The sequence below is a fragment of the Gymnoscopelus braueri genome, assembly GCF_963280865.1.
Source record: "Gymnoscopelus braueri genome assembly, chromosome: 22".
Classification (NCBI taxonomy): Eukaryota; Metazoa; Chordata; class Actinopteri; order Myctophiformes; family Myctophidae; genus Gymnoscopelus; species Gymnoscopelus braueri.
In genome coordinates, this window is record NC_137624.1 from 38,451,232 (window position 1) to 38,468,928 (window position 17,697).

At 42.9% G+C, this 17,697-nt stretch overlaps 1 protein-coding gene across 1 annotated transcript in view; it reads left to right on the forward strand.

Moving 5' to 3' along the window:
- The first annotated feature begins 428 nt into the window (after positions 1–428).
- st8sia3 (ST8 alpha-N-acetyl-neuraminide alpha-2,8-sialyltransferase 3) overlaps positions 429–17,697 on the forward strand; it is a 35,686-nt gene continuing 18,417 nt past the window's right edge. The window contains exons 1-2 of the mRNA XM_080419075.1: positions 429–837; positions 16,412–16,441. Of these exons, the coding sequence (XP_080275201.1) occupies positions 500–837; positions 16,412–16,441 (368 nt within the window). The 5' untranslated portion in view covers positions 429–499. The remainder of the gene's footprint in view (positions 838–16,411; positions 16,442–17,697) is intronic.

Consider the following 17,697-nt stretch of genomic DNA (forward strand, 5'->3'; position numbering starts at 1 on the left):
AAGCACAGGGAAGTGTTCAATACACGGTAAACTAAGCCTAAACCTAACCTTATACCTAAACTTAACCTCAGTAAAACTATATGCCTATAAACCTGAACTTATTTCTAACCTTATCCTCAGTCAAAAAAAATACAAGAGCCGCTGGGGGCGAGCGGTCTACGAAAGGGGAAAAAAAGAAAAACAATGGGGGCGAGCGTGTTTAGGGGCGAGTCTTCTGGTTACCGTCATTTTGTGTCCATCCCCCTCCCCTCCCTCTATCTATCTCTCTCTCTCTCCTCCATCTGTCTTTATTTTCCAGCCGGCGTCTCTCTCTCATTCTCTCTCTCTCAGCTCTCTGTCCTCGGCTCTCTCGGTTCTTTTAAGAATGTGGTCTCCGGTGTAAAACGCTGCTGTGACTCGGTCCTATCTATCTATCTATCTATCTATCTATCTAAATCTGTCCTGATCGTCCATATCATAGCCTTCTCCTTCTCATCGCCTCCTTCTCTCTTTATTTTGGATGCGGTTCCTGTCCTCCGTGCTGTCCTCTGCCGCCTCCTCCTTCTCCTCCTTCTCCTCCTCCTCCTCCTCCTCCTCGGCGGCTCTCCTCTCCCTCGCACGCCGGGCATGTGCGCGGCTCGGCCCGGTGGCTCAGGGCAGCAGGATGGTGCGTCTGGCCAGCGCCCTGGGGCTCGTCATGTTCAGCGTGGCTCTGCTCGTCCTGTCGCTCATCAGCTACGTGTCCATCAAGAAGGATTTCCTCTTCAGCACGTCGCCTAGGTACGGAGGAGGAGGAGGAGGAGGCGGGGGAGGAGGTCCAGGGGGCCCCAGGATGTACATGTTCCACGCAGGGTTCCGGTAGGTGGACTATAGTGTGAAGTGTGTGTGTGTGTGTGTGTGTGTGTGTGTGTGTGTGTGTGTGTGTGTGTGTGTGTGGTTGATGCAATGTAATCTGTGCCTTTTGGTTTATAGGTCTACTACTGGACTGGTGCTGTGGTTGTCAAAGTGGGGGTCATTGAGGGGGTTCCAGTGGGTCCTCCTAGATAGGTGTGTGTGTGTGTGTGTGTGTGTGTGTGTGTGTGATTGTTGATGCAATCTGTGCCTTTGGTGTATATATAGGTCTACTACTGGACTGGTGCTGTGGTTGTCAAAGTGGGGGTCATTGAGGGGGTTCCAGGGGGTCCCCCTAGATAGGTGGGAGTGTGTGTGTGAGATTGATGCAAATCTGTGCCTTTTGGTACCCTTAGGTCTACTGGACTGGTGGTTACAGCGATGGTTCTCGCGGTATGGGGTCCTTGAGGGGGTTCCAGGGGGTCCCACAGATGCATTCTAGATAGTTAGGAACCAAATGGACCTGTGTGTGTGTGTGTGTTTGATTGATGCAATCTGTGCCTTGGTATAGGTTACAGCGGCGGTTCTCAAGTAGGGTACGGGGACCCCCAGGGGTCCTTGAGGAGGGGATTCCAGGGGTCCCCCCCGAACCAAAATGGACCCGTATGTGGCTGTAACTCTGAGAGTGTACAAATGATGGATCCTTACAGGTCCATTGAGATGAAACACCCTTAGAGCCAAAGCAGTAAACAACAGGTAGTGTCATGATTTATGACTTCATCTGCTTGACCCAGCACACACACATGTGCATCTACGTAAGCATATTGATATCAATATGCTTACGTAGATGCACATGTGTGTGCATCATGATTTATGACTTCATCTGCTTGACCCAGCACACACATGTGCATCTACGTAAGCATATTGATATCAATATGCTTACGTACATGTGTGCTGGGTCAAGCAGATGAAGTCATAAATCATGACAGGTAGGCTACACAAAAAATAATTTAAAACAAATTAAATTTGGGTTCTATAACTCTCTGAATTGCTTTACTCTTGGAATTAGTCTTTTAATAGTCAGAGTTAAAGTACAACTCAGTATGTTGGTGTGACTGTGTGTTTATATACGATACGTATGTCACTAGAGTCTGGGTTTGGTTGACATTTATAGGTCTGATAAGTTAAGTGGCAAGTCTTGTGTATTTTTGCCTATGACAATCGCAGTTAACTGCTCTTTTTCTTTACAGAATACCTTATTGAATAATTACATCACCTCTCTTCTTTATACTTCCTGTATTGTTTAATAATTGTTTATTGATTATGGTTAAATAAGAAAGAAATAGAGCCAGAAGTCAGCTTTGTGTGCACAGCAAGCATTCTGCTAGCAAGCCTTTTTTACTGTGATGACATTTGACTGACATATATCCAAAGAAGGCCTTAATATTTTGTACTGTCGCCTGAGGGCCTCTGTCCACAAAAGAAGGTTTTTTATTTGAGCTACCAGCTCCATTCTGCCATGCATTTCTAAGGTAAAAACTCGCCAAGAGCGCTCCTCTTCCCAGCAACGTGCCTTGCGTTTTCGGTGCTCTCGGCACCTGGCGTTTTTAAGCGGAGCGCCCTGGGGTACATCAAGTAGAAAACAGTTAAACTTTTAGAGATTGCGTGGCACTTATTTCAAGCGACCAATCAAAACCGAGGAAGAGGCGGGACAAAAAAAAAAAAAACATCAACAAACATGGCAGAGGAGAGTCTGATTGCTCCCACACACTCCTCCTAACCCCTTCTCCTGAGAGCAGGATCTCCATCCAGATCTGCTGCTAGAGCAGTCACAAGGATTTGGTGTCTGCCATTCATTATATCTGTTATTTCAGCTAGGCCAGCGATTCCCAGCCTGTGTGGGCTGAAGCAAGTGGCCCCCCAAATATTTGGCAAAACACTTAAGAGTTTAAACATCCCCGTCTCTACCAAAACAAATCATCAAAATACAGCGACAGGGCAGTGTGTGTCTGCAGGTAAACACCACCACACTGCACTACTACAGTGGCTGATAACTGCTGGTATATAGAGGGAAATCTCGGCCTTGATCCGCAAAAGGTTGGCTGAGTTAGGTTATTTATTTGTACTAATAACGCTGATTACGCTGGGATCAAACCCAAGTGCTTCAAAAACCATGTGTTCCATGCAAACCTTGGAAAACGCTCTGGGGCATTCATCATTCTGATATCCAGAGCACTCTGCCATGAAAGAAACACTTTCTCTGGAGTGCTGAGTCTGGACACAGAAAGGCTACTTAATGATAGCCAAGAGGGACCTGCTAGCCTACAGTAGCTACAGTAGCAGTGACTCATTTACCGCAACAGTAATTCCCCATCACACTTCAATAGGTGACAGCTGACCTGTCTTGTCTGTGCTCTGTTCAGCCCACAGTCTAGCTGTCTGCCTTCTGTTCTGGGTACAGTCAGTGAGGACAGTCAGTGCCTGTAACCTTTAGACCAATGGTTCTCAACCTGTGAGTCTGGGGGTCCTCACATGATTCTTTTGGGGAGGGGTTTCCAGATGACAGTGAAGTGACAATTTTAAGGACTTTTAAGGCCTTTTTAATACTTAAAAAGGAAAACAAACTATAATATAAAAACTGGTCAAACATTGGCCAAATTGTCAAATAATATAAGAAATAGGGGGAAAAAAGAAAATAGACAATATACAAGATTGTCTATCTTCACAATAAATCTGTGGAACAGAGTCAAAATTGAATGCCTTATCTCCTACATTCCAAGTGCTTGTCAGGGTGGGGGAGTCCCCAGTTCAAATATGATTATTTTGAGGGGTCACAGCCTGAAAAGGTTGAGAACCATTGCCTTAGAACTGTCTGATTGTAGCCTACATACTGTACTCTGTTTGCCCAAGGGACCTGTCTATTTATAACCTAAAGATTGCTATAGCCAGGGAGCTGTCTGTATGTCCATTACAGCACACTGTTTTATCTCTACCTTCGGCAGGCCGAAGACCAGGCCCGGAGATCCATGTTTTCGCCCCGTCTGTCTGCCTGTTGTCTGTCTGTCTGTCTGTCTGTCTATCCAGAGCTAAGCTCGCAAACTGCTTGACCGATCAGTGCCAATTGTCCTATACATCTTGCCAGTAGACCAAGGAAGTCTCACCTTGCATAGTTTTCAAATCTGCATCATGGTGGCGCTATACACGCCCCACTTTACGTTAAGGCCTTTTACTGTTGAACAGTAGGTCGGAGATCTTTTTGGGTGTTTTTTTCCTCCCCGGAGTCCTTGGATCATGATGTAACGTCCCCTATAGGCCATGTCTCTTTTTTTGCCTCACCAGAGTTTCTCCCTTTTTTGCAATTTCATTGAAAAACACTTTTTGTTACTCGTACAGATTTCTTCCAAAACAAATTGCTTGCTAAACTAAAGCTGTCCAAAAATTGTATTGGAGTAAAAAGTGCAATATTTACTATAAAAAAAAGAAATGTTTTGGCTTTTATTGATAGGACAGTAGGCTGACAGGAAATGGGGAGGGAGAGAGATGGGGAGTGACATGTAGCAAAGGCCGTCGGGATCGGGAGTCGAACCCGCAACACTCTGTCAGGCTGGTTTACCAGCCTATAGGTGCCCAGACGGTTACGCCAACCGTCCGGGCTAATATTTTCATTTTTTTTTTTTAATATTTAATGCCTGAAGAAGGTCTATTGACCGAAACGTTGCCTAAATTAAGTTGTCCTTATTGTGCAAGTGTAGACGCTGTGCGGTTCGTTTTATTGTATTCTACACCAGGGTTTTTCAAAGCGGGTGCCGTGACACAAGTCCAGGGGTGCCGCAGAGTAGTTTGATATTTGGAATTCATCAATATAACTTCAGTTTAACCACTTAGACCCTCTATACCTGAGATGCACAGTACTTGATGCATTCTTTTTCCATCTACGCCAAATCTCTTCACCGAAAACGGCAGATCTACAAGCTCACAACGCGTCGCCTTGCGAGATGTTGCGACGCATTATGAGCTTCTAGATCGGCTTTTTTGGGGGGGCTAATGTTTCCCCCAGATTAGGGATGCTGTGGTTAAAGTTATTTTCAATCTGTCCTAATGGGAACGGATATTGTTTTCGTCGTGACATACTTGTAGCTTAGGGGGAAAGATTTACATATTTACCTACCGTAATATGATATATAATGTGTCCTCTAATTCACGGGTGATTCAGGGGTGCCGTGGATGAAAAGGTTATTTACAGGGTACCCTGAGCCAAAAATGTTTTGAGAACCACTGTTCTGCGCACCCGTCTCTGAGCTGATCAGGTCAGGTGCAATCTGGGAAACCCATCGTCAAATAAAAAGGAAAAACAGCGGCCCCAGCGTTTTTCACTCTTGCATTTGACTCTGGGGGGAGTGATTAGACCAACGATGACTGGAAACCGGTGTTTGGTCTCTACCCTCAGCCCTCCACTTCCGGTGGTGCGCCTATGTTTTCATTCCCACTAACAATATTTATCCACAGAACACTAACACCATTTCTCCCAAAGAACATGGATCGTTTTGGCTATAAGCCCACTTGTTTCTTTGATGAAAGAGCAAGTTAAAATGTTAGTAACTTTCCGTGGTTTTGTCGGCTCCGAGGACGCTATTGTTAAATGAGTTTGGGTTTGTTCCCAGTGGGAACGCACAGATGTAAATCCCACTCACTACATTTGTTTGGGTAAAGCGCGGCCTGCTCCCGACAGATTCAGTAGTGCAGCTCTGAATCTTTTCTTGAGAGATCAGGTCAGGTGTGCATAAGACTTTGTTGTTTCCTAAAATCTTTAAGTAAAATTACCATTGTACATAAGTACAGTACTTCAGTAAATGTAGTTTGTTTCTTCCCACCGCATTGGAATGTACAGTAGATAAAGAAGGTGGCTGTTCATTGGCTGTCTCAGCGCACCTCTCTGTTGATCGGTGGCCAATAAAGACAGCTGTATTCAGCAGAGGATGTTGGTTTTCCCCCTCCAGGCAGCCCGCCCCCTCCATCTCAGTCTGTCTTCATCCTCCTCCAGTCTTATTCCTTCATCATCTCCCTCTGGTTCTCTGCTCTTGTTCCTCTAGCTCAGCGATTCCCAGCCTGTGGTCCGCTGGTGGGCCGTGAGGATATAGCAAGTGGGGCCCCCCCAAATAATTGGATTTTAAGGATAAAGTAACATTAACCCATTAGGACCGGGAACGCATCTATTGTCGTTTTAAGATTTCTTTGGCTATTAAAAAATAGCAGTTATACAAGCTCATGGTGCGGCACCGAGTGCTGTTTTTGAAAAAGCGTGAAAAATTGTGCAAATCTTTTAATACATACATTTTTAACTAAGATGTTTGCTTCTGGGGGGGTCCCTGGAACAAAATATTTTGAGATGGGGGTCCGCGGCCAAATACATGTAATTTTGGGTGGTCCTTGACATGAAAAAGTTGGAGCACCACTGACAAGTGGGTGGGCCGTTTGGTAAACTGCTGCTCTATCTCATTGATTCTCAACATTTTTAATTTCAAGCACCCCCAGTTTATTATGCATTATTAGGCCACGGACCCCCATTTGATCAAATGTTTGATCTCCGGGTAGGGTTGGGACAATAATCGTTATTATTGTGATAAAAAAAACTCTCAATAATCATATCACAGAGATTTTAATTAGTGTGGTTGCCCTAACAGGGCAAACACACACCACGAACATTCCCCCCTAGAATAGGGATGCTGGGGTTTCAAGTGGTTAACAAAAGTATAATTTTAAGTTTGAAGCATATTTTGATTATCGTGATAATATCGTTAATCGCAAAAAAAAATTGCCTCAGTTATCGTGACGTGTAATTTTCATATGGTCCCATCCCTATCTCTGGGACCCTAATATACACTGTAAAATCCTTAATATTCATTTAACTCTGAGTGTGTACAGTACACTCTCAAAATTGGTTCCATTTGTACACTCTCAGAGCTACAGACCCGTAAAGGTCCATGGTGGACCTCTTGTGGTCCCCGGACCTCGTGTTGAGAAGCGGTACTCTCTCTCTGTTCATAAATCCTTATTCACTCACACACTGTTTATTTATGTGTGCGGGTCGTTAGCACGTCGTTAGCGTAATGAAAGCTAACCTTTCACCACAGGCCTCACAAATAAGAAGCAGACCTCGTTTTGGTGTGACAGACATGCAGGTTTGAGATTCCATTGTGGGGCTTGTACGGGTTTCATGGCCCATGTGGTCCACATCACATTATGGTCCACATCACATTATGGTCCACATCACATTATGGTCCACATCATCACAGCACCGATGGAAACACGGACATCACAGAAAAAACTGAAATCATGTTGGATTAACCCATTAAGACTTGAGGCCCATTCTGAAAATTAATGCCAATTCATTTGTCGCTATATCAGTGTTTTTTTTTACCACTGATGTTGCTGTATCAGTGATTTTCAAACTTTTTCATGTCAAGGACCACCAAAATTATATGCATTTGGCTGCGGACCCCCATCTCAGAATATTTTGTTCCAGGGACCCCCAGAAGCAAAGATTTGAGTAAAATAATTTAGCTTTTAAAAAAAATATATATATATATATTCAAAGATTTGCACAAATTCTCAAAGATCTACGAGCTCGCAGCGCGGCACAACACTCTGTGAGCTTGTATATCTGCTATTTTAATACTGTTTAAAGTGGTTAAAATAAAAAATGACACAGATGCTTTCCCGGTTGAATTGGATTACAACATATATATATATATATATATATATATATATATATATATATATATATATATATTGTATTTATTAATTTCTTGTTTTACAATGTTTAGCTCATGCATTTGAAGGGACGTTATTGGTCTGTTGTTTTTCCATCAGTGACCAAGTTTATTGTCATAATGCACTCTCACACAGTACGCTGTCCATTGTGTGCCCTGGCTCTCAGCCTTTCAAAACAATGGCAGATCAAAAATAGACACACATACAGTACTGTACAAGAAATGAGTCTAACGGTTAGACTCTAGCCCGTGCGTGCGTGTGTCCAGTATATCGTCTCTGTCGGGTGGAAACCTCATATGTCCAAAAAAACTGGTACTTTTCAGGATTCTAATTCGATGTAGATCGACAAGCTCAAAACGAGCTCAAAATGTTTAGAGCAGGGGTCTTCAACAGGGGGTCCGGGACCCCTAGGAGGTCCTCAGAGTTACTACAGGGGGTCCGCCGAATCTTTATGTGATAGGATTTTTTTCCCTTAACCACTTGAACCCTAGCATCCCTTTTCTGAGGAGAACTTTAGCCAAAAATAGCCGATCTACAAGCTCACAACGCCTCGCAGCGCGAGGCGTTGTGAGCTTGTAGATCGGCTATTTTTGGCAAAGAGGTATAGGTGTAGAGGGAAAATAGAGCAGACCTAGTAAACAACAACAAAAAAAGTAATCTGAAACACAATTTTATACAATATAGAGGGGGTCCCTGCTTCATCTCTCTCTCAGCTAGGGGGTCCTTGGCCTGAAAACGTTGAAGACCCCTGGTTTAGAGCTTGCAAATGTTGATGCTTTTTTTGTGACGCTGTAGTATGATCAAATAGGGGCGTTTAGTTTAGTTTAATTTACTAAAAAAACACAACAAATATGGATATAAGAGGTTTCTGCCCGACAGCAACGATTATGATGTCTCATAATGTCTCCTATAAAAGGGGACGAGGTGAGACAATAAAAACATGCTGTTCTCATTAGAAACGGAGGATGACGTCAACCCCAGCGCTCCCTGCTGAATCAGAGGTGATGAGCAGCAGGGCCATGCAGATGGCATTCCAGGGGGGTGGGGTGTGTGTGTGTGTGTGTGGGGGGGGGTGTTCAGAGCATGCACCATGCAGCTATAAGGAGTCTTCACACACATTTTACAATCAATCCTCTCCTGTTTCTGATCGGCTACAACAGTGGTTTTCAACCTTTTTCACATCAAGGTCCATTATTTATTTTGACGTTTGAGCCACAGACCATCGTTTGATGAGATTTAGCCTCTCAGACCCAAGACTTTTTGTCCACAATTCCATCCATGCTGTATTGATGTTGGTACCATAGGAGAGATAACAGGCAAACGCTGATAAAAATAACAATTCTTTAATTAAGTCATGCAGATGTTTAACAATAATTGAACTCTTGAGAGCGTAAAATTAAACCATTTTACGCTCTCAAGAGTTAACCCATTAAGACCTGGAACGCATCTGTGTCATTTTTACACCGCGAGTGCCGCGCTATGAGCTTGTAGATCTGCTATTTTTGAAAAATTGAGAAAATGTGTGCGAATCTTTGAATATATATATTTTTAAAGCTAACGTTTGTAACTCAAATCTTTGCTTCTGGGGATCCCTGGAACAAAATATTTTGAGATGGGGGTCCACGGCCAAATACATATCATTTTGGGTGGTCCTTGACATGAAAAAGTTTGAGAACCACTGATATAGCAACACAAGCTTTTTCAAAAAAACTGTTAGGATTTAGATGAAATTTGTTAAAGATCTATAAGGGTCCATTTGGTTACCAACTCTACATCATTTAGCTGGGGACCGCCTAGAACCCCCTCAAGGACCACTTGTGGTCCCCGGACCACTGGTTGAGAGAACCACTGAGCTACAACAATTCCAGTGCTGGACAAAAGCAAAGGGAACTGGATTAGATTAACTGTCTTGTCGTCCCGTAGCCCTCACACCCCTATAGAGCGAGCAGATGCTTTGAGAAAAGCATGTTAAATCAGCTGATCAATAGCAGGCTGCCAGCCCCCACACTGACTGAACCCCCACCAGTTCACATACCAGCAGAACACATCCACAGATGATGCCATATAATCACAGGCACGGTGCACACCGCTCTCTCTCCCACCTGGAGGGGAGGAGGAGCTCCTCTATGTGAGAATGCTGTTTCCAGACTCCACACCACCAGGCTCAGGTGCCTAACTGTAAGGACTCAACCCCCTGCGTGTAGGGTTGTCACGATTACAAATTTAAAGGGATATTTCACTTTAAAAACTAAATTGGGTCATTTTATCGTCTGCTCAGGCTTTTGTGAGCCCCCCGGACAGTTTTTAAGCTGCTTGATTCAGTATTTAGATATTTGATATTCATTTTATCAGACACGCCCCCTTCCCATACAAACCCATTGTAACTTCAAACTCCGTCCTTGGTTCTGGTGACTGATATTGTCCTTCTAATACGTGAGGAGACCGTGCTTTTTCAATTACTCTTTTCATTTATTTTTATATATATTTTTTGGGAAAATGAAAAAACGAAATACATTTTATTTATATATATATATATATATATATATATATATATATATATATATATATATATATATATATATATATATATATATGAAAAAAGTAATAAAAAAAACGCGGCCCCCTCACGTATTAGGAGGGCAGGATGAGTCGCCAGAACCAAGGACGGGTGTGTTTGATGAATCTAACATCTAACAAAATGTAGTTTAAAGTTATAATGGGTTTGCATAGGAAGGGTGTGTGTCTAATGAAATTAATATCAAATACTGAATCAAGCAACTTAAAAACTGTCTGGGGGGCTGACAAAAGCCTGAGTAGACGATAAAACGACTTTTTTTTAAAGTGGAATATCCCTTTAACTTCATCTTTTGCATACTCTATGAATGAAAACCCTATAGCCATAGTAGTAGTATTTGTTGTAATGGTGGCAGTAATAGTCATGCTGTGGTGGTAGCAGCAGTAGTGGTGATGATGGTTATAGAGTCATAAACATAGTGACAGTAGCAGTGTTGTTGTCACTAATACCAGCCCGTTCAAGCCTGGGGACAAGAGGGCATCTGTCACTTAATCCAACAGTCATCAACTAGCACAGCGCACAGTCTCATTCCTTACTGGGGTCTCTCTATCTCCCTCTCTCTCTCTCCCTCCCTCCCTCTCACTCTCTCTTTCTCTCTCTCTCTCTCTCTCTCTCTGCCTGTTTTTTTTGTGTTTGTATCCCAACACTGTTCTCTCTGTGTCTATATTTGTCTCTCTCCTTTTCTGTCTCTATTTTAGTGCTTATTTCTCATCTCTCTCTTTTGCTCATTTGTCTCTCATTGTCTCTGTCTGTCGGTCTGTTTCGTTCTCTTTTTCATCTGCTCAATTTATGTTTATCCCACAATCCAGACTACAATATAGTAGAGATAAGAGGATGGCTGTGGGGGAATTGATGAAGATTAATGAAGAGAGAGATTGTTACAGTTGAAGCCATATTGCTGCCTCTTCTCTGCAAACATGTGTAATTTAACCGCTTAACCCGTATATACTTTGTTTGCCAGAGTCCCCCATGGCTCTATACTAGGCCCCCTCATTTTGTCCCTTTACGCCAATTATCTTTGCCAAAAATGCAACGCATTGTGAGCTTGAAGAGCTGCTATTTTCGCCAAATGATATCATCCCAGGATAGGGCTGGTAGGGTTCAAAAATGTTGAATTGGGACACTGTGTGTGTGTGTGTGTGTGTGTGTGTGTGTGTGTGTGTGTGTGTGTGTGTGTGTGTGTGTGTGTGTGTGTGTGTGTGTGTGTGTGTGTGTGTGTGTGTGTGTGTGTGTGTGTGTGTGTGTGTGTGTGTGTGTGTGTGCGCGTGCGTGGAAAACTTTTGAATGAAGTTTTGTTAAAAGATGAATGTGTTCAATACCTTGTGCTCATTATGTGTCAATATCTCTACACTGTCTCCCTCAGCTTTCCTACTGTCTGTCTCTCCTACACTGTCTCCCTCAGCTTTCCTACTGTCTGTCTCTCCTACACTGTCTCCCTCATCTTTCCTACTGTCTGTCTCTCCTACACTGTCTCCCTCATCTTTCCTACTGTCTGTCTCTCCTACACAGTCTCTCTCAGCTTTCCTACTGTCTGTCTCTCCTACACTGTCTCTCTCAGCTTTCCTACTGTCTGTCTCTCCTACACTGTCACTCTCATCTTTCCTACTGTCTGTCTCTCCTACACTGTCTCTCTCAGCTTTCCTACTGTCTGTCTCTCCTACACTGTCTCTCTCAGCTTTCCTACTGTCTGTCTCTCCTACACTGTCACTCTCATCTTTCCTACTGTCTGTCTCTCCTACACTGTCTCTCTCATCTTTCCTACTGTCTGTCTCTCCTACACTGTCTCTCTCAGCTTTCCTACTGTCTGTCTCTCCTACACTGTCTCTCTCATCTTTCCTACTGTCTGTCTTTCCTACACTGTCTCTCTCAGCTTTCCTACTGTCTGTCTCTCCTTCACTGTCTCTCTCAGCTTTCCTACTGTCTGTCTCTCCTACACTGTCACTCTCATCTTTCCTACTGTCTGTCTCTCCTACACTGTCACTCTCATCTTTCCTACTGTCTGTCTCTCCTACACTGTCTCTCATCTTTCCTACTGTCTGTCTCTCCTACACTGTCTCTCTCAGCTTTCCTACTGTCTGTCTCTCCTACACTGTCACTCTCATCTTTCCTACTGTCTGTCTCTCCTACACTGTCTCTCTCAGCTTTCCTACTGTCTGTCTCTCCTACACTGTCACTCTCATCTTTCCTACTGTCTGTCTCTCCTACACTGTCTCTCATCTTTCCTACTGTCTGTCTCTCCTACACTGTCTCTCTCAGCTTTCCTACTGTCTGTCTCTCCTACACTGTCACTCTCATCTTTCCTACTGTCTGTCTCTCCTACACTGTCTCTCTCAGCTTTCCTACTGTCTGTCTCTCCTACACTGTCACTCTCATCTTTCCTACTGTCTGTCTCTCCTACACTGTCTCTCATCTTTCCTACTGTCTGTCTCTCCTACACTGTCTCTCTCAGCTTTCCTACTGTCTGTCTCTCCTACACTGTCTCTCTCAGCTTTCCTACTGTCTGTCTCTCCTACACTGTCACTCTCATCTTTCCTACTGTCTGTCTCTCCTACACTGTCTCTCATCTTTCCTACTGTCTGTCTCTCCTACACTGTCTCTCTCATCTTTCCTACTGTCTGTCTCTATTACACTGTCTCTCTCTGTGTGTGCTATTGACCACCAGATATGTTACTGTAGCTCTGCTAGTGTCCATACTAGTGTGTGAACAGCAGCTCTTGGTACCTAGAGCAGAATCCAGAGTGCGTTAATGGCTCTGAGCTCAAGGGAGATGTCCTTGGTACTGATTTACAACAAGCAGCACCATCCATTCATTCTGCTGCCTGCCGCCTGGAATCATTTCCAGCTGTCGTGGCTTGTTTGTGGCAGCGGAAGCCCTGGGTGTTAATGTAACCGAGTGTGTACAGATGTAACCAAACGGACCCCGTTAGTGGACACACACACTCGCTCAGAGTTACCAATGGATACAGGCAACGATTATTTTACTGGCAGGACAGTGTTTTAATGACGTCACACTCGCACGCACGGCACGCGCACACCGCGCACATTTTATTTTACCTTAAATTAGGAAACATGTTTGTATAGGAAATGTTTTTTAGCTTAGTTTTAGTCTTTTTAAACTAATACAAATTCAAGGAATTATAGAGCTGAAACTAAAGAGTTTGCTTTGAACGAGTATCTTTCTCTTCTTCGACGGTGGCCGAGGCATTGTTGCGGGCAGACAGGATACTGGCAGCAGCCCTACTGAAGCCAACATGCTGTGTACCGGCTCTGCGTGTAGCCTATAGATGTGAGGTGTGAGGAATCTGAGGATACATTTTCACACTCCCTTGTAAATCCTGTAATGCAAAGTAGCCATTTGGGTACTTGGGTCTGTGTGGCCTCCACGACACCACTCGATACAGGGTCCCATTTGGATGTCGTTCCCACGTTTTTGTTAATTAGGTCAGTTTTTCTGGACCACAAATGTTAAAGGGATAGTTCACCCAAAAACAGCCTTCCTAAGCCAATAATTCGATGACCAGCGGACCGGTAGGCAGCGGTTCCGGTAGGAGACACATAGGAGACTCTTTGTGTCTCCTACCAGAACCGCTGCCGGTCATCAAATTATTGGCTTAGGAATGAGACAAAAACCAAAAATATATCCATGAATTCTCCATGGGGTGACTAATAGATAGGGAAAAAAAGTCATTTTGGGGGTGAACTGTCCCTTTAAGAATGTATAATTTAGATTGCATGCTGTTTAGACAGATGCCAGCCAGGTAGGGTACCAGGTAAACAGATTGTTATTTACAGTAGATGACAGATGCCAGGTTCATTGTGTACCCGGTATCCTGTAGTTTCAATGTACAGATAGTTATTTAGATAGACACATATTGCTTTAGACAGATGCTAGTTTCATGGTTTGTGTCCTAGTTTCTTAGGGCACTATGCACCGTTCTCTCTGCATTCTACAGTATGTATGCAATTATTTACCTCGCTTATTGTACTGTAAGTCGCTCTAGGATACGAGCGTCTGCTAAGTACCTAAATAGGAAATTGTAAATGGTTATGCTCTCTGAGTTACATACACATGGACGGTGGACGGTGGTGGAAAAAGTACTCAAATGTTTTACTTTAAGTAAAAGTATCAATGCTGCAATGTAGAAGTACTCTGTTACAAGTAAAAGTCCGGAATTCAAATTTTACTTGAGTAAAAGTACAAAAGTATTGGTATCAAAATGTACTTAAAGTACCAAAAGTAAAAGTACTAAAATGTTTGAAAATAGCCGATCTACAAGCTCACTGCGACGCGTTGATCGGATATTTTCAAATAGCCTTGTTGTAAAATAGGGCTGAAGTGGTTAATGTATGTTTTATAATATAATAATTTATATCTGCAAAGTAACTCAAGTTTTCAAATAATTGTAGTGGAGTAAAAGTACAATATTTGCCTCTGAGATGTAGTGGAGTAGAAGTAAAAGTATAGACAATTGGAAATTCTCTAGTAAAGTAAAAGTACCTCAAAATTGTACAGTACTTGAGTAAATGTACTTTGTGGCTTTACACCACCGCACATGGATAAATGAACACTGAGGATTTTTGCTGTGTGTTCTCTGAGCACATTATGTATATGAACACCGTCTCGTGTGTTTCTTGTGAGTGAGAGAAGACCCCTGTAGGGTGTATGGGGGGTGGGGGGGGGGGGGTTGACATTATGAAGAAAACCACTCAGGGACACACATCTATATGTCAGCTGGCTCTCTGAATGGGTTCAGCTTCAGGGTTATTTCATATTTCAGAATGTAATCCAGAACATTTAGATAGCACTTAAAATAGCATTTAAATAGCGTGCGTGACTTATAAGCGCAGACTCTTGAGTAAATGTTATGAGCCCTAGTCCATAAAAACAGAGGTAAATGGTCACGTACTGTAGAGTAAGAGTCCAAAGAAAAACAATTTAGTGCTACAAAGTAACTAGGATCCCAGATACCGCAAATGGCAAACCTATCATCTGTCAAATTCTAAAACAGCGAACACCATGCTAGCTAAAGACTATTCTTTAAAATACCATAACAATACAATATGTGAACAAGTAACCATTATTGTATTATGCATCTATTTACAGTAGGGTATAATACAACTTGATTTTCTATATCTTTCTATTAAAGGGATAGTTCACCCTCAAAATGACTTTTTTTCTGTCGATTAGTCACCTCATGGAGACTTCAATTCATGGATAGTTTTTGTTTTTTGTCACATTCCTAAGACAATAATTTGATGACAGGCGGCGGCGGCGGCTCCGGTAGGAGACACAAAGTGTCAACTTCCGGTAGGAGACACAAAGTGTCAACTTCCGGTAGGAGACACAAAGTGTCAACTTCCGGTAGGAGACACAAAGTGTCAACTTCCGGTAGGAGACACAAAGTGTCAACTTCCGGTAGGAGACACAAAGTGTCAACTTCCGGTAGGAGACACAAAGTGTCAACTTCCGGTAGGAGACACAAAGGAGACCCATTAAAACCGGGATAGCATCTGTGTCATTTTAGATTTTTACGTTTGGCCATTCAAAAATGGCAGATATATAAGCTCGTATACCTGCTATTTTGGAAAATCTTTGAACAAATCTTGAAAGTGTTGAACTACCGATTTTAGAAGGCATTTGTAGAATCAACCTCATGGTCTTTAATGAGTTTATTTCATAAGTTAATGTGAGATTTTCTTTTAACTCTTTATTTAATTCAAGTCATGTTGCAGTACACTATAGCTTCATAACAAGAGGTCGTATGTAAATTACCTTTATATAACATGCTATCAGAATCTCTGAAGTACAAGGATATGGGAAGCATTTCAAATGGGGGGCAGTAGCTCAGGGGTAGAGTGGCCGGTAGGGCGGCCGGATGGCAACCGCAAGGTTCCCAGTTCGATTCCGGGTTCCCCCAGAGTTAGTGTCGAAGTGTCCTTGGGCAAGACACTTGAACCCTACATTGCCTCCAATGAGTCGGTCGGCGCTAGCTTGCCACCATTGGTGTGTTAATGTGGGAAAAGTGAGGACGCTGGCGTCGACTGTTCGCCGCTTCACCTCCCAATGTTCCCCCCCTCCCTGTATGAATGAACCATTTTAAAGCGCTGTGAGCACTTCGATAAGTGCTATAAAATGCAATGAATTATTATTAAATGCAAGATGTTTACAGTATAACGATTATACATACAAGTGGTTTTTCTTTTTGAGTTTACGTTTTGTGTCATATTCCTCATATTCCTCATGCCGACGTGCAGCGAGAGGCCGCCTCGCAAACCAGACCTGAGGTGAATAATAAAGTGTGGTGGTGACCTGCCTTTCCTCTCGAGCGATAAAAAAAACTCAAGCGAATGTGCTTCTTCTTTCCCTTCTACCTCTTCTTACATTCTTCCCTGTTGCAGCATCATACAACAAATATGATCTATTTATCAATGCGCTTCTTAAAGATGGGCAAAAGAGCTTTTCCGCTGCTGTTGATGACAATATGATTTGTGGCAGCGATACAGTTTCTGAGCAGTAACACCTTTTTTTTTCTTTCTGAAAATGAAACGGCATCAGCTTAGCTTAATGCTTCAGCTATTAGGGCTGCAACTGTCCATTTTGTTGTTTGTTTTGTTTGTTTAATAATTAGATTTTTTTGTACATCAACGAATGTGATTTCCCACTTTGTTGTACAACGGTGTCGTGCGAAAATGTTTCACTTTCGTTTTAACCCATTAAGCCCGGGAAAGCATCTGTGTGTCATTTTAAGATTTCTTTGGGCTATTTTTGAATAGCCAAGAAAATCGTTAAATGACACAGATGCGTTCCCGGTCTTAATGGGTTCAAAAAAAGAAATCGACTTAGAAAAATCCATTTTGTTTCTTATTTTAAACTATTAAATCGATCGGTTCTTTTAACTGTTGCACCCCTATCAGCTATACTGGCCAAGCAAGCACCTGACAACACAGCCAGCTAGCTCACCTTTGTGTCAAATATGAGACACAAAGCAACGCAGAGCCTGTTCAACTGATGGAGCTGATATGTTTCTATATGGCACTTTGCTGGCGTGGAAGTTTAATTAAGAACGGCATGAAATATGGCTTAGTTTGGGGGGGAAAATCCAGAAATAGGCTACCTTGCTGCACATAAGCCAACAATAATGGAACAAACATGAGCCTTGCATGATGTTAACTTGCTTGCTGACATGAGCAAAAACAACCAAATTGCTAATAATCAGTGATTTTTGACACAATGCACTTTGTTTTGGCAGTTTTGGAAGTTACAGGACCAACATGGGAGGCTACCCTGATAGCTGCGTTCATGTAATAGAGTACAGAAGTCCTGACGTCACTCGTCCATCCCCTGGGTCGTAAAGTAATTTCTCTATGGAGAATAACATTGGGTCATCATCATAGAATCGTCTCATATAAGAATTGTGGTCCAAAAATAAACAAACTGTCTCGGCGATATTGTCAGGGAAGAGGTGGCTCTGTATCGTTTATGATAGTCAGTCCTATTTCATACAAGTTTTACTAATTCGGCGGAAGTAACATTAGCGTGT